This window comes from Larus michahellis, chromosome 6 (assembly GCF_964199755.1).
Source record: "Larus michahellis chromosome 6, bLarMic1.1, whole genome shotgun sequence".
Taxonomy (NCBI): domain Eukaryota; kingdom Metazoa; phylum Chordata; class Aves; order Charadriiformes; family Laridae; genus Larus; species Larus michahellis.
In genome coordinates, this window is record NC_133901.1 from 32,821,732 (window position 1) to 32,846,146 (window position 24,415).

General features: G+C 47.7%; 1 protein-coding gene and 1 pseudogene across 11 annotated transcripts in view; one reads left to right on the forward strand and one right to left on the reverse strand.

Moving 5' to 3' along the window:
• Positions 1 to 908: 908 nt before the first annotated feature.
• Positions 909 to 10,773, reverse strand: LOC141745364 (lipase member K-like; annotated as a pseudogene).
• Positions 10,774 to 19,094: 8,321 nt separating this feature from the next.
• Positions 19,095 to 24,415, forward strand: part of RNLS (renalase, FAD dependent amine oxidase) — a 76,458-nt gene continuing 71,137 nt past the window's right edge. For 7 of the 11 annotated variants that reach the window (XR_012587613.1, XR_012587608.1, XR_012587609.1 and 4 more), the window contains exons 1-4: positions 19,095 to 19,284; positions 19,368 to 19,473; positions 20,457 to 20,599; positions 21,801 to 21,962. Coding sequence is in view for 4 of the 11 variants with exons in the window: in XM_074591687.1 (XP_074447788.1) it covers positions 19,173 to 19,284; positions 19,368 to 19,473; positions 20,457 to 20,599; positions 21,801 to 21,962 (523 nt within the window). In the remaining 7 variants the exon portion in view is untranslated. Of the gene's footprint in view, positions 19,285 to 19,367; positions 19,474 to 19,563; positions 20,006 to 20,456; positions 20,600 to 21,800; positions 21,963 to 24,415 lie in introns of those variants that run through there. The other 4 variants (XM_074591688.1, XR_012587614.1, XM_074591691.1 and 1 more) reach the window with 4 other exon arrangements.

Consider the following 24,415-nt stretch of genomic DNA (forward strand, 5'->3'; position numbering starts at 1 on the left):
GATGTGGGGGACGGCACAGCAGCAGGTCGCTGGGGGCTGTGTCCGGGTGAGTTGGGGCATCCCTGACTCCTGGCCAAGGGGCCGTGCCCGGGGTCTCCAGTCTCCTCTGTGGAGCTGCTGCCCCTGGGGAAGGATTTGGGGTTTGTTTGTTTATTTATTTATAAAGAAACCCCCCTAGCATATTTATTTATAAATAAAACCCCACAGCCGTGTCCCACGTGTCTCATCTGCAAACGTCGCCTGCTGCTGGGAGCTGATTTATTTTTGTTTCAGCAAGAATTTGGGTCACGGCTTTGTTTCAGGGTTTTAAAAGAGAAAGAAAATGTTGAGACACAACAAAGGAGACATAGCAATCAGGGAAAAGCCCTTTTGCACCTAGGGCAAAGTACCAAGTCAAAGTTCCTTTTTTTTTTATTTGGGCAAATTGTTTCTGCAGAACTGAAAGAGAATTAAAAAAAATAAATATGTGTTTAAACAGGGTTAACTTAAGCAAGAATTTGTACTACAGAAAGATGCTTACAGAATTTCTTAAAGATAGAAAAGTAAACAATTGTCTAATCCGATAACCTGATCATCCGATAAAGTTTACAAGCCATTTTTTTAGAAGGGACAAAAGTATTTGCTGTAAACAGACTGTCTTGAACAAACTGAAAAACCTGATTGGGTAAAGAGCATTACCTCAAAAGACAATTTTACAGAAAGCTTCCTGGAATGAGGCAGAAGGAGAGGCAACATATTTAGGGAGAAAACAGCGGGGGAAACAGAATTAAGCCATGAATTATTTACTGCAACCAACATGGCTTTGTGATACACCAGGAAACTGTAAGGAATGCAAGCTTCTCTTCATAAATAACTCTAATTAAATTTTCATTTCCGCTTGCTGACTTTGTTCTTCAGAGACGAAAGGCTTAGGATAGGACCTGTAAAGAAACCAGCAGAGGATAAAGCACAGGGCATCACCCCTGGGCCATGGCCATGGTGTGCTCTTGTGCCTTTCACTAGGACTCACTCCACGAAGCTTCTCGCCAAAGGATGCTGCCGATGCCAAAAGTTTACATGGACTGATAGAGCAAGCAATATCCACCACAAAGCATTCAGTAGCATCACGGCTGGCTTGGGAGGACAGGAGGTTGTTTGCAGGAAGGCTCCCAACCGACTTGCTCTGCTCTGCTGGAGGCACGCTACAGGGTAAGATGAGTGTTTCAGCTGGCACAAGAGTAGCACCCTGCAGTGTTCAGCAAGGCCAGCACAGGGACATCCAGCATCAGAGAGGAATCTCCGTCTTTCACTTCTACCAAGCAAATTCTAGTAACGAATGCTGTTATCAAAAATAACCCACAACAGCATTTGGAAAGACTGTTCTCCATCCACCCAAAATTATTTTCTGTGTTCCCCCCACCCCGCACCTCTCATCAATCTGCTTTGTCTTTCATGGCTACTTTTAGGTGATGCTGAAAATTTGGCAGTACCCCAGTGCACCACTTTGAGTAATTTGTCCTTGAAATGTTGCTTCTCCTCACAACTAGATTCTTCCTCCCTGAAACACGCCGAGTCTTCTGATGGTCACATCACTAACATGTTTATCGAGTTTTTCTGATAAGCCTCCGAATTTTGGCTGAGAAACAAGGATGTTGTTATAAAATAACTGTTCTTCCTTCAGGCTAAAGAAAAAGGCATCAACACATCATGGAATTTCTGAGATCAACACGTTCTCTGTAAATGCCGTGGTACAAGGGAGGCAGCACGATGCCGCATGTGGGTCTTCTCACTTGGATTCCCACCCATTTGGTTGGTCTACAGATGCACGTTGAATTGAAGAAAGAAGAGAGACCTCCCGACCACTGCGGGTAAATGAAATGGCCAGATCTGCAAGTGCAACCAAAAGTAATACAGCTCGCATCCATTCCAAAAGGGACTGGCTGGAACAAAAGTCAGAGAGAAATTTTCAAGTCTTCCTAAAAGGGAACTATAACCTTCCTCAAGGAGCTTTCCACACCACAACAGACCCTCTTCTCTCTCTTCTTCAAGGGAAAGTCAAGCCAAGACCTGCAACGCATCGTAAGAGGTGCTGTATTGGGGCGATCAGCTAGGTTAAAGGATGACGTCTTTCGGCATTGGAGGTTTAAAAACATTTCCTATACTACAGCACAGGAAAAACAGCTATTTTTAAACAACAGCTAGTCAATGTGATACCAGCCCACATGCCTTGAGTAATCTAAAGCATTGTTAAAAATGGTAAAAATGGTCATCACCATGTTTAACACTGAAATTCAAGCTAACTCTTCTTCAATTTCTAACTAAAGGTCAATGTACTGAGTTGGGTTTTGGAGAGGATCTGCAAATTTTGTTTCATGTGAACTCCAGTGTAACAGTTCACCCTCTATTTTCCATGTACGTAGGGAGTCTGGTATGAAGAAACGTCTTCTTACATGCTTGCCCATGCAAAGAAATGCTGCTGTGGTTTTGTTCAGAGCAAATGCTTAGAACCTGGCCATCTTTAACACACTTTGTCCCTAATGTGTAAAGACATGAATGTGTAGAAGTCTTATTTCTCTAAGTAGCCAGACTTCATCTTATTTCTTTGTGAAGTGCTGATATTGATAGTAACATTCAGCCGAGAGTAGACTGAACCCTCCGTGGTTAGCAGCTACCTGCATGTCTGGTCTGCTGCATAAACGACGCATGGCCAGGGATGATTTTTGCAGCGCTCCTTGGTCACGTGTATACGCACGGAACTGGAAGAAAGCACTTTAGTCAGGAAATCCGCAACACAAAATGAATGACTCAATCTTATCATCAAAACATCTCAGATCAGTCCTGAGACCCAGGCGCTTCGTACATTCCCTAAGCCTCTTCTTTATTTGGATTTTTATTTGGCTTGCATATCAGAATCACGTGCTGGACTGCCTCTCTTGCAATTACTTTTCAGGATTTACTTCTTTCTTGAGTCTCCCTTTTTGGCTTCTCAGTTGTCGAAAGAAAAATCCCCCACCCACATTAAAAATACGATTAATTACAATTTTTAATGAATTTCAACAACACTAGCGCTCTATTGCCTCTAAGGAGATGTATTTCTGCTGTGGTTTTTCACCACAGGCCTGTAAAATCCCTTTCTCAGCCACCTGGGTAGTTTTAAAGATCCAGGGGTAACAGTGACAGCTCCGAGGGAACAACAGTGATTTTTGTGTCTCTGATGAAGCCAGGAATCAACTGAGTTACAAGGGGGCCCAGAGCCCCAGCTGTCAGGGAAATTGCAGGCACTGTAGAGCTAACTACGTGGGAAAGGCTACATGGGATCCATTGTGTCTCAGAGAACAGATCACTGTGATATCAGTCTTAACGAAACATCCAAAAACCCAGTTTCCTCATCTATGTTTCCTGTACTTTGTAAATAAACATGGCTGATGAAGGGAAAAAAAAAACAGGGGGCAAAACAGAGAAAGAAAAAGAAAAAAGGGAGGAAAAAAGGAGGAGGAAAGGAAATGAAGGGCCAGTCAGGAAGTGTCCCACCCTGTCATTGCTCTAGTTAAAAGCAGAACATTTTGGTCAGCTACGTTCAGGTGGTCCAAATAGTGACAAATTTCAAAATCCTTTAAGGACAGCATTACTCTTACAAGACATACCAGCAAAACACGTAAGAAATCAGAACAGCAGCTTCACGGACGCCTCTTCATCATGTTAATGATTTCCTGGTACAAAACCTCGGTTGCATCAAGCCCCAGTAGGAAATCCAGGTGGTTCCACTGGGGAATCACCTTGTGGTAGACCAGGTTCCTGGCCTGGGGGAGCAGGGAGGCAACCTCCCGGGGATCAGACAGGCAGTCTACTCCACCGCTCCAAATGGCCGTCAGCACTTTCACGTCTTTCAGGTCATAGTGTGGTGGACACATCGGAAGGGACAGAAAATGAGGGTTTCACACTGGAAAGACATCGCTGCAACACAATAAAACATGTGCGGTGCAAGAGTAATGGCTGTTCTTTGGGAATTAAGGAAAACGAACGACTAGAAAGGTTTTCTTCTAGAAAGAAGAGAAATTTTATTAAAAGTCATGGTGTAATATTACGTGCTACAATTTAATGAGCAAATTAAATTAGTAAATTTAATTTAAAGTAATTACCAAATTAGTTCTGCCTTGTTAGAAATTCTGGTTCTGATACTGCAGACAATTCGACCAACTTTGATAAGCGGGAAAATTTTAGCTGCCTTGACCTAATGCTGGTGGCTCGTCCTGCTTCAAGCAGGAGGTTGGACTGAAGACCTCAGAGGTCCCTTCCAGCCAGCTCTAGTGTGGTTTGTGCTTACACTTTGTGCAAGCAACTATCCTTTCCTTTAGCTTCGTAATAGCTGGAAAGTGGAAGCAAGTTCTTGAAAATAAGACGCATCTGGAGAGTTGATTTGGCTCAACACCACCAGGACTTGCCTTCAGGTGATTTGTCAGCATCATATCTCCTTACCTGCAGTGTCATTATTCCAGTTAAAGCACATGCCACTTTCTGAATTTGACTTTTCTTGCTGAAGGAAGGAAGAAACTTTTTTCTAAGCCATGCTATGACTCTGGTACTCTTCTTGCCATGGAACAGAATTGTTCTAAGCTCCCCAGGGATGCAGAGTTAACTGCTCATCATTCACCTTGTGGCTTCAGGTCTGGGTGGCAGAAGGGCTTCGCAACTTGCTTTCCATCGTGGCTAGACAATTAACAACCAGCATGGAGACTTCAGTTTTATAGGTTTCAGACAGTAACTGGTCCCACAGTCATTACTGTTGCTTTTCTATGGCAGCTTATGGACTCTAACAAAAACACTGGTTAAGTGGAAAGCTTATACTTTATTCCACTTCGAAGGTATTTGTAAAATACAGTTCAGAATAGAAAATACTGTTGTTGCAAGCGGAGGTCCTGCTGACTTGCTATTTGCAGGCCCAATTTGTGAAGGGAGGACAATAAATTCAAAGGAATTGCACCAGACTAATGCAAGCAAGCACAAATGGGAACATTTTGTGTCTAAATGAAAAGGAAGACCACAACTTTGGCCATTTGAAACATCTTACCTGTCTATAGCTAAGACTGTTATACATGCCTCCCCCATCATAAGCTCTCAGTGCACCGCTTTGAACTCCCTGCAGCAAATTCAGAAATGAAATGGTCTAAATTAAATCATAGTTCTGGGGGTGTGCCATCAGTTTAAAAGACGAACCTCAGAAGCTGGTTTTCATCATTGAACTGGCAAGATTTTTAAAGTGTATCTCACATGTCTGCCATAGGCCCAGTACAACTAATTATTGTCATTAATTTGGGTAAATTAACAGAGATTATGTTTTATATGGTTTGTAGATGGGAGGAAACCAGAATGGGAGGAATTTAAAGTGTTGTAGAAGATGGGATTAGAATTCAAAGTATTCCTTGTAGACTGAAGAATTGGCCTGAAATGTTATGATCAAAGATGTGTTGGTTGGAAGGAGCCTCTGAACATCTCTAGTCTTAACTGGAGCAGGACCATCAGCAATACAATGGTCAGGGTGGTCATGGCATGGCCCTGCCAGGACCTGAACCCCCCCACGATGGAGACCCCCTGCCTTGCAGGGGACTTCTCCTAGGGTTGCTCCCTGCTCCAGCGGAAGAAGGATTCCCCACCTCAAACCTGATTACAGAATCACAAAATCGTAGGGGTTGGAAGGGACCTCTGGAGATACCTAGTCCAACCCCCCTGCCAAAGCAGGGTCACCCAGAGCAGTTGGACAGAAACACATCCAGGCGGCTTTGAATATTTCTAGAGAAGGAGACTCCACAGCCTCTCTGGGCCACCTGTTCCAGTGCTCTGCCAACCTCAAAAGAAAAAAGTTTTTGCTCATGATGAGGTGGAATTTCCTGTATTCCTTTGTGCCTGTTGCCCCTTGTCCTGTCACTGGGCACCACTGAAAAGAGTCTGGCCCCATCCTCCTGACACCCACCCTTTAGATATTGATAAGCATTGGTGAGGTCCCCTCTCAGTCTTCTCTTCTCCAGGCTAAACAGCCCCAGGTCTCTCAGCCTTTCCTCATCAGAGAGCTGCTCCAGTCCCTTGATCATCTCGTAGCCCTTCACTGGACTCTCTCCTGTCCTTCTTGAACCAGGGAGCCCAGAACTGGACACAGCACTGCAGATGTGGCCTCACCAGGGCAGAGTAGAGGAGGAGGGTAACCTCCCTCCACCTGCTGGCCACGCTCTTTTTAATGCCCCCCAGGAGACCATTGGCCTTCGTGGCCACAAGGGCACATTACATATGCTAACTATGATGTAGTCACCATCATGGAAATTCATGGGATGACTTGCACGACTGGAGTGCTGCATTAGATGGCTAGAAACTCTTCAGAAGGGACAGGCAAGGAAGGAGAGGAGGTGGGGTAGCTCTGCATGTTAGGGAATGTTATGAATGTCAAGAGCTCAATGATGGTGACAATAGGGCTGAGTATTTATGGGTAAGAATCGTGGGGAGGGCCAACAAAGCAGATATCATGGTGGGAGTCTGTTATAGACTGCCCAACCAGGATGTAGAGGTAGATAAAATATTCTACAAGCAGATGGGAGAAATCTCAAGATCACTGGCCCTTGTGCTGGTGGCAGACTTCAACCTACCAGATATCAGCAGGGAACACCATGCAGCTGAGAGGGAACGGTCCAGGAGACTCCTGGAGTGTGTTGGGGACAACTTCCTGACACAGCTGGTGAGGGAACCAACTAGGGAAGGAGCCCTGCTGGACCTGCTGTTTGTAAATAGAGAAGGACTTGTGCGGGATGTGACAGTTGGAGGCCGTCTTGGGCATAGTGATCACGAAATGGTACAGTTTTTGATTCTCAGAGAAGCAAGGAGGGGGGTCAGCAGAACTGGACTTCTGGAGGGCAGACTTTGGTCTTTTCAGGAGCCTGCTTGACAGGGGCAAAGTCCTGAAGGGCAAAGGAGTCCAGGAAGGCTAGACATTTTCCAAGAAGGAAGTCTTAAAGGCGAAGGAGCAGGCTGTCCCCATGTGCCATAAAATGAGCCGTTGTGAGAAAAGACCAGCCTGGCTGAACAGAGAGATATGGATACAACTCAGGGAAAAAAAGGAGAGTTTATGGCCTTTGGAAAAAGGGGCAGGCCACTCAGTTATTTCGGGGTCTCTGAGGAGGAGTGCCACACTAGGAAGAAGCTGTGCTCTGCATCCAGCCTGTGGCACACAGAGAAGATGCATGAACTGGTGAGGGTCCAGGAGAGGTCAATAAGAGGTTTGCATCCATGATCTACAAAGAAACATGCAAACAGCCAGGTACATTCAGCCTAGGGAAGAGAGAATGAGGGCAGCATAGCGCAATTTCTGTGTCAGAGGGGCTCTGGTAGTGACTGTTCTCCATGCCCACAATGGGAAGAATTAATTGGTAATATGCTTAATTGGATGCTGTCCGGGAGAATTTCTGCCACGGTCCGACCGCTAACAGCACTCAGGCTGCAGGGAAAGACTGGAGCTCTGAAATAAGACTCCTGAAATGTCCTTGCTGTGGACGCAGGGTCCCCAGCTCCAAGTGTTTCTCTTTGCAGGCCCACTCCTTTGAGGCTGTTCTACTTGAAAACATACAGGCAGCTCAAGAAGCTGCAGAGCATTTTATGAAGGAGTAAAAAAAAAAACAAACCACCACAAAGATACCATTGATGTGTTGCAGCAACCAACACAAGAGACGGACCGTAAAGGACCATTAAAATAATCCATACTCTCTTTTGCATAGAAAAGTAGCTGGGAAGGTTTATCTGCAACCCGTGGATTACGTTTTGCACTGAAGTCCCCGCTGGGGAGTGTGCCGCGTACACATCGACTCGGCTCCGAAAGAAAATGAGGGCATTTCACAACAGGTTTCACTGGGCTCCAGGAAATGGGGCAGTCAAGGCTTTGTCCTTCAGAAGGACACTGAGGGCCCTCTGCAGGTTTACTCCTACATACCATGTTTATGTTCTTCCAGTTAAATCCAAAGAGCATAGAACAAGAAGCTTTTGCAGGTCTTTGAGCAGGCACAGAACTTCGAAGGGACCAGCTCACCCAAGGCAGTGTGTGGCAGGAACTCTTTGGTGCCAAACATCTCCTGCAAAATTGCAAATGTACTCATAAAATACGAAGACTGATCATGCTTTTCCTCAAAGTGCCACCACTTCACAGCTTCTGTTTTAGCCCCATATTGACGTTGCCCACAAGTGGACCCCTCCTTGCACCCTGTTAAATGTTTCTGTTCCATGTTTTTTACACACGCGACCTCTTACATTCATTGCACGCTTGCATTAAATGGCAGGGCTCAATTCACAGACTCCGCATCAGTTTTATTCACCAACGTTTTGCCACCTTCTGTGTGCACGTCTGCCCACACCACTCTTGGCTCTAATTCTGCCTAGAATTCTGCCTAGAATTCTAGAATTCTGCCTTTTTGCCACAGGTGCCAAATCAAAGTACATCTTGATTTTCTGAGCCAGCTGAGGCATAGTGGAAAATGCTATAAAAGCTGGGAAAAAAAAAAAAGAAAAAACCAGCTTACTCTTTCAAGACATTCACATATACATTTTAACTTTAGTAAGAGCTGTTTTACAAATCCCAAAGATAACAAAAACATCCTGTCACCAAGATCAGCCAAAAAGACCCACTTACCTATAGCGGTGCCTTGTGAATGACCGACGTAATATAACTGTCTCTCTCCTGTTTTCTGTTCAGTAAAGTTTATAATTGCCGGGAGGTCATATTTAGCCATTTCATCAAAGCTGCAGAAGGAAGAGTAGCCTCTTACCAAGAGGTGTAGCATCTACATCTGAACAACCATCACCAACAAGCCACAAAACCAGTGGAGAGGGCAGGACAACACCACAGGCTGCTTCATCATACTGAGTGTGTCCTTGAGTAAGCACATGGGGGTTTCACCTAAACTTGGATGTGCTTCAGTTCAGCCTGTTCTGTTCCTCCCCATCACCTTTTGAAGATGAAAGAAGTCATTTTTTTCTGAAATCCTCCAGCTACCCCCGTTTACCTGAAAGCCTGGAATTCCTCCCATCTGGGAGAGAGGACCAGATGTCACTTGGACCAAGTGTTCCCTCTGCTGTTGCCTATCCAAACATCGTAGCCAGCATCTGCGAAAATGAAGCCCAGGCTGTTGTTGGCCAAACTGGTAGCCCATATGCTGCCTTCTCCAAATAAACCGAGCTGCAGAAACGCGACAGGCCTTGGACCTGGAACACAGGCATCATGATGACTTCTTTTTTTTTTTTTTTTTTTTTTTGTTCCAATGCTGTCTGTCATAATTTGAGACACCTTAGGGACTCTTTTCTTCCTTAGTTATGGCAGCTGCAGTGTATGGACGTTTGTGTCAGGTAGGTCTGTTCCCCTTGATTTCAGTAAAACACGGTTGCTACGTAGCAGCTGCACCATATCTCAGTGCACCATGGTGCGGGTGCACCATATCTCAGAGCCTTTTATCCCCAACACCCCTTCTCACCTTCTCTGCAGGTGACTATGTATCATTAAAAAAGTGAATATCTACAGTTCAGGGACAGTATAAAAAAACACCAAATCTTCCCATGCTCCTTATTTTCTCAAACCCCTGAACAATGTGGGAAGTTCTTCCCCACCACTGGCCGTGTCCCACCAAGATGCGCTTGCACGTTCTTTGCTGGAGTGACAGATTTCCCCAAGAGGCAGAATAAATTTTTCCACATGGTCTAGTATTACTTTGGACACAGTCTCAGGGTTGGGAGGGAAAAGGCTTGAACATGCAGAGATGGGGAAGAGGATTGAAGCCCCTGTCTCCCACACCCTGCGGCAGGTCCTTCATTACTGTCGTAAATATGTATAATATGTAATGTGATATTACTACTTCAGAGACATCTCAAGGCATCTGCTTTTGTCTTCAGGGACACTGCCTGCCTGGGTATTTTCAGAGACACAAGCAGAGCAGTACCTATGTTCTGCATCTCAGCAGGCTTTTGTTGGAGAGGCTTCGCTGAGAGCATTAGCAGAACTTGGGCTTCCCAGCCAGCTCTGTAGGCAAACATGGAGGTGTCTGGAGAGGTGAGAGGATGCACCTTTTTACGGATCTAGAGCCTCACAGTTGTCACTCCTCACAGGACCTGGAAGCTTCTCAAGGAGTAGCAAACCAGTCTGCTGATCTGCCACATGGCTGTGGGACCACGTACTACAGGCGAGGCTCCCAGGGGAAATCCAAGGTGTGCATGGGGCACCCGTGGGTAGGACGGATGGGCTGCTTCTCATTGATGCAGCCTGCTGGGCGCATGGGGCATCACCCACACTCAGGTTTCCACGCAGGGCGAGAAAACATCACAAGGGATCGGCCTTCTCCACAAATTCTGATTGATCAAAACAGATGCTACAGATACCAAAGCCATGGGGGACTTTGAAAAGCCTCCTTCACAAGCCCTGTTATTGCAATCAGAAGATAGCATAAGGCATGGGTTTCCTATATAGCACAGATACCACTTTTACCTTGGCTTCCAACATTTCCTCTCCCGTAAGGAATTCTGTTTAGCTGAAGGATATAGCCATCTTCTGTTACCACATCATACTCCTCGCTGGGGTATCCTGAGAGGGACACCATTTCACTCTGCAAGAAATAAAAAGCAAATAATAATATTTTCAAGGCTCTATGATGCTTGCCTTCAGGGTAATCCATAAACATAGTATTTAATTATCAGTATTTTATACTGACTGTTTCCCAGACACTTACACCTCTGCTCCAATGCCATCATACTTACGATGTTCATCCGCACTTCTGAATTCTTGGAATAATGAAAATTAAAGAGACACTGCCCGGATACCATCCCATGGACCACGGACATCAGAGCTAGCACCAGCCACATCCTCGCTTTGCCTAGAACACCACCTCCATGGTGTCAGTGCCATTGGAAGCAAGGGAGCCTCAAACCGTATCTGCCCTTATCAGGGTTTGATTTCACATCACTTAGATGCTCACTTGATACCCAGAGAGAAACACTGCTCACTGATCAAAGCTCAGCGGACACAGCAGCACATGGGGAAGAACAACTTGTGCTTTCACTGTAGGCTAACCCGGGGTGACTTGCAGCAGCAAAAGGAGAGACATGGGCAGGAAAACACCCCAGGTAGCGCTCAGACTTAGTCTGGTGGCCTAGATGACCACTCAATACATGTGCAGCAGCTCAGGAAACACATCTCAACTCGGGTATTTTCAGGGACGTGGAAGAGACTTTCAGGAATTCCTGTAAGGAATTCAGGAATTCAGTAAGGGGCAAGGCGGCAATCCTTGCAATGCTCTACAGACCACTGGAAATTGCAAGTGTGTTAAAATATAGCATCACATGCATGATCTGGGGTTTTTTTGTTATTTTTGTCTAATATATCTGCTTCTGTCCAAAAGAAAACACCTTTGGCCCCTAGTCTGTAGTGCAAGTAGCTGCTGGAGCTCAAGGGCAACTTGACGCTTTCTACAGGAATTGCAGGACTGCAAGGCAAGGCACGTCAAACAGAAAATCACTGAGCATTTAATTACGGCCTTAAAAAAAAATCCATTACACTACTGTGGGCTCCCATTTTAAATGGTAAATTCCAGTGTTCACCGCGTGGTCCCCCTGCAGACTGACAGCTGTGCAAACACTGTCTCCCACATCACCTTTGGTAAATAGCTACAGGTTTCAAGTCTCAGCAAGACATACAAGGCAGAGAACCGTCTAGGTTAGAAGGGACCTGTCAGATCACCGAGTCCAACCATCAACCTGACACTGCCAAAACCACCACTAAACCATGTCCCCAAGCATCATGTCTACTTGCCTTTTAAATACCTCCAGGGATGACGACTCCACCACTTCCCTGGGCAGCCTGTTCCAATGCTTGATAATGCTTTCATTGAAGGCATTTTTCTTAATATCCATCCTAAACCTCCCCTGGTGCAACTTGAGGCCGTTTTCTCTTGTCCCATTGCCTCTTACTTAGGAGAAGAGACCGACCCCGACCTCTCTACGCCCTCATTTCAGGTAGTTGTAGGGAGCGATAAGGTTCCCTTTTCTCCCGGCTGAACACCCCCAGCTCCCTCAGCCGCTCCTCACAGGACTTGTGCTCCAGACCCCTCACCAGCTCCGTTGCCCTTCTCTGGACTCGCTCCAGCCCCTCAGTGTCTTTTTTGTGGTGAGGGGCCCAAAACTGGACACAGCCCTCGAGGTGGGGCCTCGCCAGTGCCCAGCACAGGGGGACGATCACTGCCCCAGTCCTGCTGGCCACACTGTTCCTGATACAGGCCAGAATGCTGTTGGCCTTCTTGGCCACCTGGGCACACTGCTGGCTCATATTCAGCTGGCAGTCAACCAATACCCAGAGAAATGTGAAGTCCTCCACATGAGAGGAAAAAAAAAAACCCATGCTACAGAACCAGGTGGGTAGACTGGGTAAAAAGAAACATGCCAGACAAAAATCAGCTCGAGGAGAAGGAGGTGGGAACTGCAGGGGACGGTAAGATTACCAAGACTGCAACCTGGCAGTGATGAAGGCTGTGCTGGCCAGAGTGCAGGCAGCAGGTCTAGGGAGGAGGCCATTGCCTCTGTTGGGCCACTGGAGAGGCCACAGCTGCATACTGGGACTTTTAGGGGCAGCTCAACACAAGACCTCTGTCACAAACTGGATCGAGTCGCATGCAGGGCCACTGCATCGGTGGGGTGGAGACCAGGAGAGACTGGGGGAGCTGGGCTTGCTCCGCTGGAGCCCAGGAGGTGAAGGGGATACAATTGCATCTCCACCTGCCCAAAGGGGTCCCGGAGGCTCTGGGACCGGACTCTGCTCAGACAGGCGCAGCAGGAGCCCCCGAGGCACCAGCACAAGCTGCAGATCCCAAGCCAGACTTTCTCTTACCGATACACAAAGGACATAGGGTGTTACTTGTCATATCAGTTGACAGAGTGCAAGCCACTTCTCCCGTAGCTCTTCTCAGCTGCATCACAGGATGCAGGGACCTATGACCAAGAGGGAGAGCTTTGTAACATTGCTATGCTATTTGCATCACCCATTAAGACAACTGTACAAGTCTACCCAGGAGGCAGAGGGAGGATAAGAGGTTGATTTTGATCAGTCGAGTACGAGGAAACACTGCATTCACTCCCTAAATAGAAATAAAATAATGAAAAGAAAATCTCTAATGGCTTGATCATAGTAAAAAAGACAAGAATTGATTACATTTCTTTCAGAGAAAGACATTTATAAGTGCAAAGCTATGTGTGAATTGTATCACCTTACTTGGGAGCAATGTATCTCCCAGCAGATCTAGACGTCACTTAATGATACTGAGTTTAACGCAGTTTAAAAACCTACTTTGTGCACTGACAAGTGCACCTGCCACAAGAGGTGGTGAAGGCAAATGGGAACAGCAGGAGGTTTTACACAAAGTTATGGCAATAGGTCCATAAACAGGCGGACCTAGGAAAGGACTAGGCGGTGTTGGTCCCTCCAACATCAGCTGCAGATGTTTGTGACTACAAGGTGATGGACCACTGGGCACAGAAAACTGGGCTGGACCAACCTCTGGTTCTGACCCAGCAGATCAGATTTTGGTCCCCTGTTCTCAGAGAAACACGGGCAGTTGGTTTGGTGTTATTCTCCTTTAGTTGGAGCCATAAACACCATCCACATCCACACTCAGAAACTGACACCCAGCTGTACTGATGTTTTTCCCACACTCACCTTTATAAAAGCAGAGGCTACCAGCCCAGCCGAGGGATGGCACAGCTCCTGCAGAAGGAGATGGGGAGACGTCAGCCCCTTGGATGGATAGACAATATGGGGAAGTGATGCCCGGTGTGCGAGGAGATAGAGATGGGGCACATGGCAGCGGCAGAGGACTGATCATCACCTCTCCCTGGTGCGTGGCGCAGAACTCTTCATCTCTCTTAAGACAACCCTATTTGAACTGTCTGGAGCGTGGGGTAGCAAGAACAGAGAAGTCTAAAAGTAAACATGCTGAGATATTAAACATATAAATCATTAGGCAATGCCACAGTTTAGAAAGTACGGTTGCCCAGAATTTGTTTGTGCTGGCCAGTTAAATACCGTTTACGCAGAGTGAAATAACTGTGGACATTTAAAGGTGATTTCAATCAATAAAGTGATTTAATTGATAACTGAAGAAAGTTTCCAGCTTCGTGTTTCAATGTCATTTTTTTTTATTTATTACAAGAGAAATAATTAAGTTATTGCAAGGGAAAATTGAAGTCTAAAAAGGATTTCCAATGGCAGATCTTGTGTCTTAGAAATGGGGATGTGCTAGACAGAGCTCTACAATCCCTTTTTACACGATATTATAAACAGAGCTATCAAATGTGAGCTGGAGATTAAATCCCAGGCAACAGTCTAAAAGCATCCGTACCAGGTCTGGCTGGGATGAAATTAACTTTCTTCACAGCATGGGGACGGGGCACAGTCAATTGGCCAAAGCAATACTCCATACCATACAATGTCACGGTCAGCAATAAAAACTGGGGAGGGGGATGTTGTCTTCCAAGGTAGCAGTTGCTTGGACACTGGCTGGGCATCGGTTTGCTTGTGGGAGGTGGCGAGTGATTGTCTTTGCGTCGCTTGTTTTTATTCTCTTTCCTTCACTTAGTAAACTCTCCTTCTCTTGACACAGTTTTCTCACTTTTGCTCTTCCTATTCCCTCCACCTGTCCCACTTGGGGATGGGTGGTGAAGTGAGTGAGCAGCTGTGTGGGTGCTTAGCTGTTGGCTGGGGTCAACCGACCACAACATCCCTGATCTTCACACCCTTACGGGAGAGTATGAAGAGTGCCTAAGCACTCTATTCTACATACAAACTGCGAGCAGGGATAGTTATCAGTCTCCATCAGCCATGTCAGGGCCGTGGCCGTTTTCTGTCTTGCCTTCCTGGATTGTTTTGCTTTGGAAATCACAGCGCAGGCTCTGGATTGCACTTGTCTTCTGGCTGTCAACCTGGGGTGGACCTGAGATCTGTCCAAGGCAGGCACCTAGATTTGGCAATTGGTCCCATTCTTTAAACATAACTGTAGTAGAACATTGGTTCATCATTTAGAGATTTGGAGGTTAAGAGAGTCTTCCTTTTAGAAGCCACACTTCACTGGGTAAGACACCTTTGACTTTCACCTTCTGAGGAAACACATAATAGAAGTCTGTATTCCAGGGAAAATGCAGGGCAACTCTGGTCACACTAATCTGGAGGCACCGTCCTCCCTGAAAGATGCACGACTAAGTTGCACTCATAGTCATAAGAGTCCCACAGCACTTGAAGAGTGGGACATCATCACAGGTCTTAAAACATGTTCAGGCCTCTCAAAGGTCATAGTGAAGCATCATCACAGAGGCCAAATGGGATCAAGGAGAAGCCCTTGAGCTTCATTACATAGCCATGGCATCAAAGACATGTTGGTGGAAAAGGTTCTCCAGAGATTCTTATCCACTGTTCCACTAGAAGCTAGACTATTACCAGTACTGGATCAGATTGGCGCTGGCTTTCAGTTGTCAAAGTTTTGGAAATCACCCAGGATGGAGATCCCCCACCTCTGCAGTCAGAGAGGCATTTTGCTCTATCACCTTTTGCCCTCCAAGGAGTCACAGGCCGCTCTCAGACCACTCTCAGCCTCCCCATGGCCAGACCAAATAAAATGAGCTCCGTCCACCTCCTGCTGTAGGGTTGCTGTCGATTTGTCAGTCTCTACAAGGCTTCATTGGTGTCTCCACATCCCTTGCACCAGGCAGACCAAAACTGGGCCTAGCATCCAGATGTGGCCTCCTTTACGCCTAACAGCGGGGGTGATACCTAATGGAGACCAGGCAGCCACCTGTCTGCTCTTGTAGCCCACACTGCAGTTCTCCATCTTCGTAGTGAGAGAACATTGTTGGCTTGTGTTGTGCTTGGCATGTGCCACCCCTCCTGGGTCCCTTCCAGTAAGGCTGCTACGCCACAGCTCCTAATCAGAGCGTTATCATGCCCTGGCCTCATCCAGGGCTGCCTGCCACTGGCACACACTTCAAGTAGGTGTGTGGCCCCAAAGCAGAAACACGTCATACATCCAGGAGTTCTCGCCCAATTCCCGCAGCCCTTTCTTGCAGCACTCTTGCTTTCTTTGCTAGCGGTCCACACACCGTGTTCACCAGTGAGCACAGAGCTTTTTCCACGGCAATGTATTGTTCTTCTTTAGGTGCTTTCACTACCCATTGTGCTCGAGTTTAATAATCATGTTTTCTATAAAATTACTGCCAAAGAGTCTGTCTTAATTCTTGATATTTCTCTTTTGGCCTCAATTCTTTGACTGTCTTAATACTCTTCTATGACTGGCATCCTACCTGCTTTTACCGGGCCACAGTGTAGCAAGAAAATGCACATTTAAGAAACTCTACTGAACTCTCTTGCAAATTAAGCTGGCAGTGAGAATCCAGATAACCATCCAGTACAATAAACCATTCCCAAGCACATTTAGCAGCCAGACCATTTCGTCATAGGCCAAACATTTATGAGGTTTGAGAAAGCCCCTTTTCATGAAGAAACAAGTAAATTGTAGTGACAAACCACTGCCTAGCCCACTGGCAGATGTACAACTGTGCAGTCTGGCGGGTCTTTTAGAAGACAGCAGCTACAGCTGAATTCCATTCAGGACCTCCCATGTCCCTGAGCAAGGCTGAATGCAAAGCCAGAGATGCCCCGAGCCCTAGGACCACAGTGGACTTCAGCTTTGACACATCTGTGTCCTACTGCCTGAGCCATCATCACGGTGCATGGAGAGAGGGGGCGTCAGAGGGGGTCCACAGCAAACAGGGTGCAGAGCAGAGGGCCAACTGTTACTCTCCGTAGGAGGTGCTGAGGAGGGGGTCGTAACCTCCTGACACTTCTTCCCAGGGCAGTGGGGCCAAGAAGAGAAAACCTCCCACCAAATCTGAATTCACAGCTCTAAACTCTTACATGTTGGAGAGTCAGTTACACGGCCAATCTTTAAAAAAAAATAAATAAATGAGGAAGCCCCAGAACACCTCTTCTCCTTCATGACTGCCCCACAACACACATCTCTTCAACACAGCTTCTCTATGGGGATCTTATAGGACACAGTGCCAAAGGCCTTAGTGTTGTCCAGGTAGACAATATCCACTGCTCTCCCTTCATCTACCAGGTCAGTCACGTCATCACAGAAGTTTACTAGAATCATAGAATGTGTTGGGTTGGAAGGGACCTTTAAAGGCCATCTAGTCCAACCCCCCTGCAGTCAGCAGGGACATCTTCAACTAGATCAGGTTGCTCAGAGCCTCATCAAGCCTGGCCTTGAATGTCTCCAGGGATGGGGCCTCCACCACCTCTCTGGGCAACCTTGGCCAGTGTCTCACCACTTGAGTTGGTCAAGCATTGTTACTCAACACCCCATGCCACTCAAAACTCAACACATGCCAGGTAAATGCACACCACTTAAGACTTGCTGGGGGCAGAGGTTTTTTGGCAAGACATCAATTCTTCAGGTACATGTTTCACTGCCCACATCTGATCATCCTGAGAGACGAGCAACAGACCAAGAACACAATAGTGTGCTTAGTCCCCATGGCTCCTACCACATGGAGATAATAACTATAATCGATCACTCCTGACACCATACGAATCGTGGCCAGAGGTGGGAATACTAGGACCCCAAGATCTAGCAAGCTCTGGGGTTGCCTAACTATCGTCTGAGCTGGACCAGAGTGGAAAAGTACCTCGTGAAAGTCAATTGTCTTGTATCCTCTAAGTAGTGATTCTAGTAAGGACCCTTTGAGCTCTCCTGGATCGCAGCGGGCTGTGGCCAGTAACCCCCAGGTTGAGATACCTCTCAGGCTGACACCTCAAGGCCAGGGCGGGAGAAGACCCTTCTCAAGCCTCAACTATCACCCACTGAGGAACACCGATGAATCATGAGTATTTACCCTAAATCTGAGAACGGGAAATTTTAACTATAGGCTAGTCTCTCTCTGCCTCTCATCCACCTGTATGTTCTGAGATACACCTTATTTTTACGGATGTGGATGCTCTTCTGTCCATCCATTAACGTGTAGGACCTAAAAGCAGCACCTTTTGGCTCGCTAGCCAAAAGCCAATTCAACCTTTCAATCTGCCTTACAGCATTAATAAATTTTGAATAGCTGTTAAATCATAACAATGTCAAATATTTTCATCTGTGACAATTATCAGTTGGGTTTTCACAATTAACAGTGTCTGATCTGTCATTTTAACGGCTCTATTTACTCCTTGCAGCTCCTCGCTTGTCCCCTCTCTTGGAAAGGGGGAGCACCATCTATCACAGGCTTCTTTATCTCTGGTGGCTTTGGCTCTTGGCATCTGACAGTCCTTGAGAAGAGGAGCACAGAAGGGATTGGCCTCTCCACAAAGCCGGTTGCTGTGCCATGAAGCCTGGAGGTGTCCCTTAGATGACTCCATAGATGGCACCAGTCGCTTCTTTGGTGTCATCCCAAGCAGCTGCTGACACTGTGGCTGGGCTGGACTTTTCTCTCTGCAGGGGGTCCCAGTGCTACCGTGCCCACCTCCACCTCAGCCCTCTGGAACTTGCGTCCCTCACTGGGAGGACGAGGTTGGGGCTGGGACTGAGAGTGGAGCCAGGGGCATTTCGGAGACAGGAGGAGGAGTGCCAAGGCCGCAGCAGTGTGAGACCAGCAGAGGCCATCAAAGTGGCAGGGGCGGCAGCAGCCCCTGCTCCAGGGAGCGCCTCGGGGTGTACAGGAAGGGTGTGAGCACGGCTGTGCGTGCAGGGGTGTGTGTGTAACTCCAGCTGTGCATGCAGGGGTGTAACTCCAGCTGTGCATGCAGGGGTGTGTGTGTAACCCCAGCTGTGCATGCAGGGGTGTAACTCCAGCTGTGCATGCAGGGGTGTGTGTGTAACCCCAGCTGTGCATGCAGGGGTGTAACTCCAGCTGTGCATGCAGGGGTGTGTGTGTAACCCCAGCTGTGCACGCAGGGGTGCGTGTGTGACCACGGCTGTGCATGCGGGGGGAGTGTGTGATCACGGCTGCCCACGCACAGGGGTGTCCCCGCACACGCGGGCGGGTTTGGGCGCGCCCTCCCGCCTCCCTCTCGCGTCCCCCGCGCTCCTGGGCGTGGCGTGTCGCGGCCCGCCTCCGTGGGGCCGTGCGTCGCCGCGCCGTGCCGTGTCGCGGCCATGTCGCGCGTGCTGGTGGTGGGCGCGGGGCTGTCGGGCGGTGCCTGCGCGTGGCTGCTGCGTGGGGCGGCCCCGGGCCGCGTCACCGTCTGGGACAAGGCTCGCGGCGCAGGTATGGGGGGCGCGGCATGGAGGGGGGGGTAAGGGGGGAGCGTGGCGTGGCGGTCTCTGATTGGCTGGCTGGTTGTCGCGCAGGGGGCCGCATGAGCACGAGCCGCGCCGCCTGGGACGCCGCCTGCACCGCCGACCTGGGCGCGCAGTACGTCACGCGCGAGACGAAGCGCGCGGGGCGGTGCTGCAGGTGAGCCCCGCCCCCTCGCCGCTCCACCCCCCCCGCCCTTTGCCGCTAGCCCCGCCCCCAGCCCCGCCCCCAGCCCCGCCAGCCCGAGGGGAGTCGCCGTGGGCTCGTCGGGGGGCGGGGTTGGTCGCCGCGCTGCGGTGCCGGCCCGCCCTCGGTCCGCCTCCCACTGCCTTCCCCCCCCCATCCCCACGCTTCTTCCCGCCCATTGCTTGCGCCTCAGGTGGGAGGCGAGGGGGTGGGCTGGAGCAGGTGGTGCGCGGGGCCGAGGGGCTTTGGCGACTCAGCGGCCGGGCGAGCCGAGCCTCCGGGTCTCGACGCTGGATGGTTTTCAGTCGTGGCGCAAGTCTGCCCATCGTAGGAAATCGTAGATGGGTGTTTAAATCCGCGGAGGTCTCTGCTTTCCAGAGTTGAGTCGCCCCAGAGTCGCCAAAACGCCAGGAAGGTTGATGGGGATGGGGGAGGGTGTCCGTGGTGGGCCTGCTTGGGCTCGCTGGGTACACAGGGCGGTTTGCCATACGCTGGGGATGATGAGGTAAGCGATGTAAAACTGCAAAATTTGTGTGGAAATCGGGGAAAAGGCAGGTTTGTTCCAGGCCCTCGCTCGTGTCCAGCTGCTGGAATGCTCCTGCGCTCCACGGCGGCGATGCGGTTTGTACTGATATTCAGAGTTTTAAGTACCTGTCGTATATGCCCCTGACACAGTTAGTCCTGAAACCTTCAGGTCAAACCGCCGGCGGCACAGCCTTGGTCTCATAAAAAAGGCCAGCGCCTGATAAAATAGCAACGTAGTTTGTTGTTTGGTACCTATGATTCTTGTTCATGCATAGCCTGGCTTGAAACACCGGTTGAATCTCATGCAGTCGTTAAAAACCGTTCTCTAAGTTTGAAAGTTAGGCTAGTCTTAACTTTGCGAAAGATAACAACAGTTGCTGTTGGTTTTCATGCAGTGTATTTTCATCTCTGTGTTTTTTGCTGCCTTTAAGCTTCTATGAGGAGCTCTTGTGTCATGGCATCTTGAAACCGCTGACGGCACCCGTTGAAGGAATGGTAGCGAAAGAAGGCTCGTGCAATTACATGGCACCCCAGGGCATCTCCTCCGTTGTCAAGTATTATTTAAACCAGTCAGGTAATTTTTTAGATGCCTTTGTATGAAATGAAAGGTTTTAATGATTGTGTTTTTGATCGTGTTCTTGAAGTGTCTTTCAACTTTAAATCTCCAGTGAGAATGTTCAAGTTCCTTGTTTGTTTATGTATGTCTTGAAGTTGCTTAGGTGGATAAACATGTCCAGGAGCTCTATAAATTTCCAAGTCCTGCAAGCGCTTCACTGACTTTATCTGCACTGCTGGCATATGAAAATCTCTATACAAATATAATGTCTGTAGGATCAGGGGCTAAGCTTGTATTTACACCGTTGGCTTTAGCATATGGAAGTGAGACATAACACAATTAGGACAAAAATAACTTGGTGGGAGTGGGATCACGGTTGAGAAGAGACTTGAGCTGCAGCTTGAATGAAGTGAGTGTTCAGGTGTTTTTTCATGCGTGCGTACTTAACAGTGCTGTTTAACTGAGCAACTGGGAACGTAGTGGTGAGCTATATCCTGTATTTTGTAGAAAGGAGTGCTTATGCGGTATGTGAGCCTACCATGTTGAAAGTCCTTTAGAAAAGGCTGAAAGAGAACATCATTTGCTAGTTTAAACTGTGTAACTTGCATTAGGTGTAATGTGGCAGAACCACTTGTACAGTTTGGTGGCTAATTTAACTCGGGTTTGAAAAATGTTAGCTTTATGAGCAGTCAAGCTTTGCTCCTTTCATGTGATTGTTTTTGTCTTTTTTTTTTTTAATTAGCTGGTTTTTAGACTCTAATCTTGCAAATAATTAACTACCTTCCTGTCTTGTGATCTATGAGAGCAGGAGCAACGCCCTCTTTTTCAGCTCCTGGGGGTGTGCTTTGATTGCTTACCCTGTGCCACCTCCTGCACTCATCAGATTTCAGTCTGAATTGGTTCAACTCACTAAAGCCACAGTAAACTAACCTGACAAAGAGAGCAGCTGGTAGTTTTACATCTGTTCACTGAGTTGAATCATGTCAGAGAGGAATCAGATGTGTACCAGCCCTAGCACAGGAGAGTGATGGGATCTTTTCAGCTGATGAGGATCCCCTCTTTTCATGTCATATGCTGGCTGTTAAATTAATTTGTGAAACTTTTCCCTGAGACTGTCTGTGTGCTTCACTGTTTGCAAGTCATCCAGTTACTAAGGGAAGCTACTCTGCATTTTCTCTGTGGAATTCTCTGTTACATGTATTTAACTTCTTTTTCCAAGCAGGTGCAGATGTCTTCTATGAGCAGCATGTGACTTGCATCTCTCTCCGAGATGGGAAATGGGAAGTCTCTAGAAAAACGGGACCGCCAGAACAGTTTGATATAGTTATTCTCACAATGCCTGTTCCACAAATTCTTCAGCTGCAAGGTGACATTGTAAACAGTAAGTTCATACCTCAAAGTCTCAGGTATCTAGCCTAAAATGGCAATTGAGCATCTTGTATAGCAAAAGAACCACTCGACAGTCTGAGCTGTCTGTTAATTTCCGCCAGAATATGGTGAATCTGAAAATGATATGAGGTGGGTAATTTCAAGGCCGTATGTGTGGCGCATGAGCAGTAATACCTTGATAGCAAAAATATCTAAATAGATGAGTCAATTTTTAATCTGATCTTTAATTTTTTTCCCAACTTCTAAACCAGGATTTGTCTTTCTGTAACTTGAAAATAGTTATTGTATCGGAAAAAAAGCCTCAGCTGGTCCCCACGTGGTGGTTTCCTCGTTGCTATCTCTTTGTCGACGTGTCGTGCTGATTTTTCAGTGATGCCCTTGGTATGTCTGCAGCAGGGATGACCCAGAGATTAAGACTTGGATAGCAGCTGTGCTACGGGGAAAATCCCTCAGGCATTTCAGTGAGCCTAAAATCAGATGAAATGCAGGGAGGAGAAAGTCCAGATCAGAACTCTTTGGTCTCTAGTTTATAAACTAGATGAAGGCCTCTCAGACCCTCCAGCTTGTTTGCTGTTTCTGGCTGCCCCCTGGGGGTTGTATTCCCCAAACATGTGTAAATCTCAGTTATGCTTTGGTGAGTTGTTGGGGTGAGTGTGTTAACAGTGCCGTGGAGGCTTAGAAAGAGCAGCTCAGTGCTAAGAGTGCCCCACCTTGAGTACTGCGTTCAGTTTTGGGCCCCTCGCTACAAGAGGGACATTGAGGTGTTGGAGCGTGTCCAGAGAAGGGCTACAAAGCTGGTGAAGGGTCTGGAGGACAAACCTTATGAAGAACGACCGAGGGAGCTGGGGTTGTTTAGCCTGGAGGAGGCTGAGGGGAGACCTCATCACCCTCTACAACTACCTGAAAGGAGGTTGTAGAGAGATGGGGGCTGACCTCTTCTCCCTGGTGACAAGCGATAGGACGAGAGGAAACGGGTTCAAGTTACATCAGGGGAGGTTTAGATTGGATATTAGGAAACATTTTTTCACTGAAAGGGTTATTAAACTTTGGAATAGGCTGCCCAGGGAGGTGGTGGATTCACCATCCCTGGAGGTGTTTAAAAAAGGGTAGATGGGGCACTTAGGGACATGGTTTAGAAGTGGCTTTTGTCAGGGTAGGTTAAAGGTTGGACTTGATGATCTTAAAGGTCCCTTCTAACCTCAGCGATTCTATGATTCTAAGAAAGAAGTGCAAGTCCAGGTTTGGGCAAGTTTACTCATTTAGGTAATTTGTCTCAGGTGTGAGGCTTCCAGAGCCAGCTTTTCTCTGAAGTCAGGCTGGTGAATCCTGCTCACCCATGCTAGCTCTGCACGCAGTCAGTGTCTGTCTACAGTGGGCTCCTGGCAGCATGGTTTCTGGGGGATCTTGTTAGCTGAGGTGCTGCTGAGCCTTTGAGCAGACTTGATGTATTTGCTGGGAGCCTTGATCCTTGCGGAACAGCCACCGTGAGGATTTACAGGGCAGAGATCTTGATGCAGCTCTATGGGAGATGGCTCTGAGGGCTGATGCTGAGCAGAAGCCAGGAAGCCTGGGCAGGCCTATGCTGACCCTGGCAGAGCCATTTTGAAGTGCACTGGGCTGTGGATTTATCACCCCAGCTGCAGTGTTGTACCAAAGACATGCCACGTCTGGCTGACAACCTCTCTTTGAACCTAGCATGCTGGCAGCAGTGCAGGGGCATCCATGTGGCTCAAGTCGGGTCTGGTCAGACAGGGCTTGTTGCCTCTCTGCTGCCAGCTCCTGAAGTAGGCCCTTTAGAATTCGTGGGGTTTCTGCTTGCTGGTTTGTAGAAAAACCACCAGTGCTTGAAAGATGAAGAGCTGACTTCAATGCTTGGCTCCTTGTGCTCTGCTGTATCTTGGATTTCAACGTGTTTAAATACGTGAGTGTGATTTGGAAGCTGTTAAAAGATACTGGAGCAATAGATGAAGGTGGTTGGAGCTGCCAGGGTCTAACTGAAGTTGCTTCACAGTAACCAGGATGTGCAGGAGGAAAAAGAAGAGGATGGGGGGGGGGGGAAGAGAAGGATAGATGGCAGCAGGATGTTGAACTGCAGCTTAGTGTCTTACGGTAGCAAAAGGAAAATTAATGTCTGATCACGGTAAAGAAGAGAAGTATTTTCATTACAACTTCTTATTTTAAGCTTCGTGCCTACAGAGATAAATATTCTGTGAGAAAAGGACTTCTCTGCTATTCGTTGCTTTATAAGCACTCACGTTTCCCCGTCCCTTTACCATGCAAAGTAATGGTATCCCCACTAAATTTTCTTGGTCACTGAGTGTGCTTTTTCACTTCATACTGTGAATCATATGAGCAGGGTAAATGTATAGACATTCTTTTGATGATTATATATTTTCCTTTTAATAGCCACGTGTGTACTGTTCTGCTATATAAAGATACAATAAA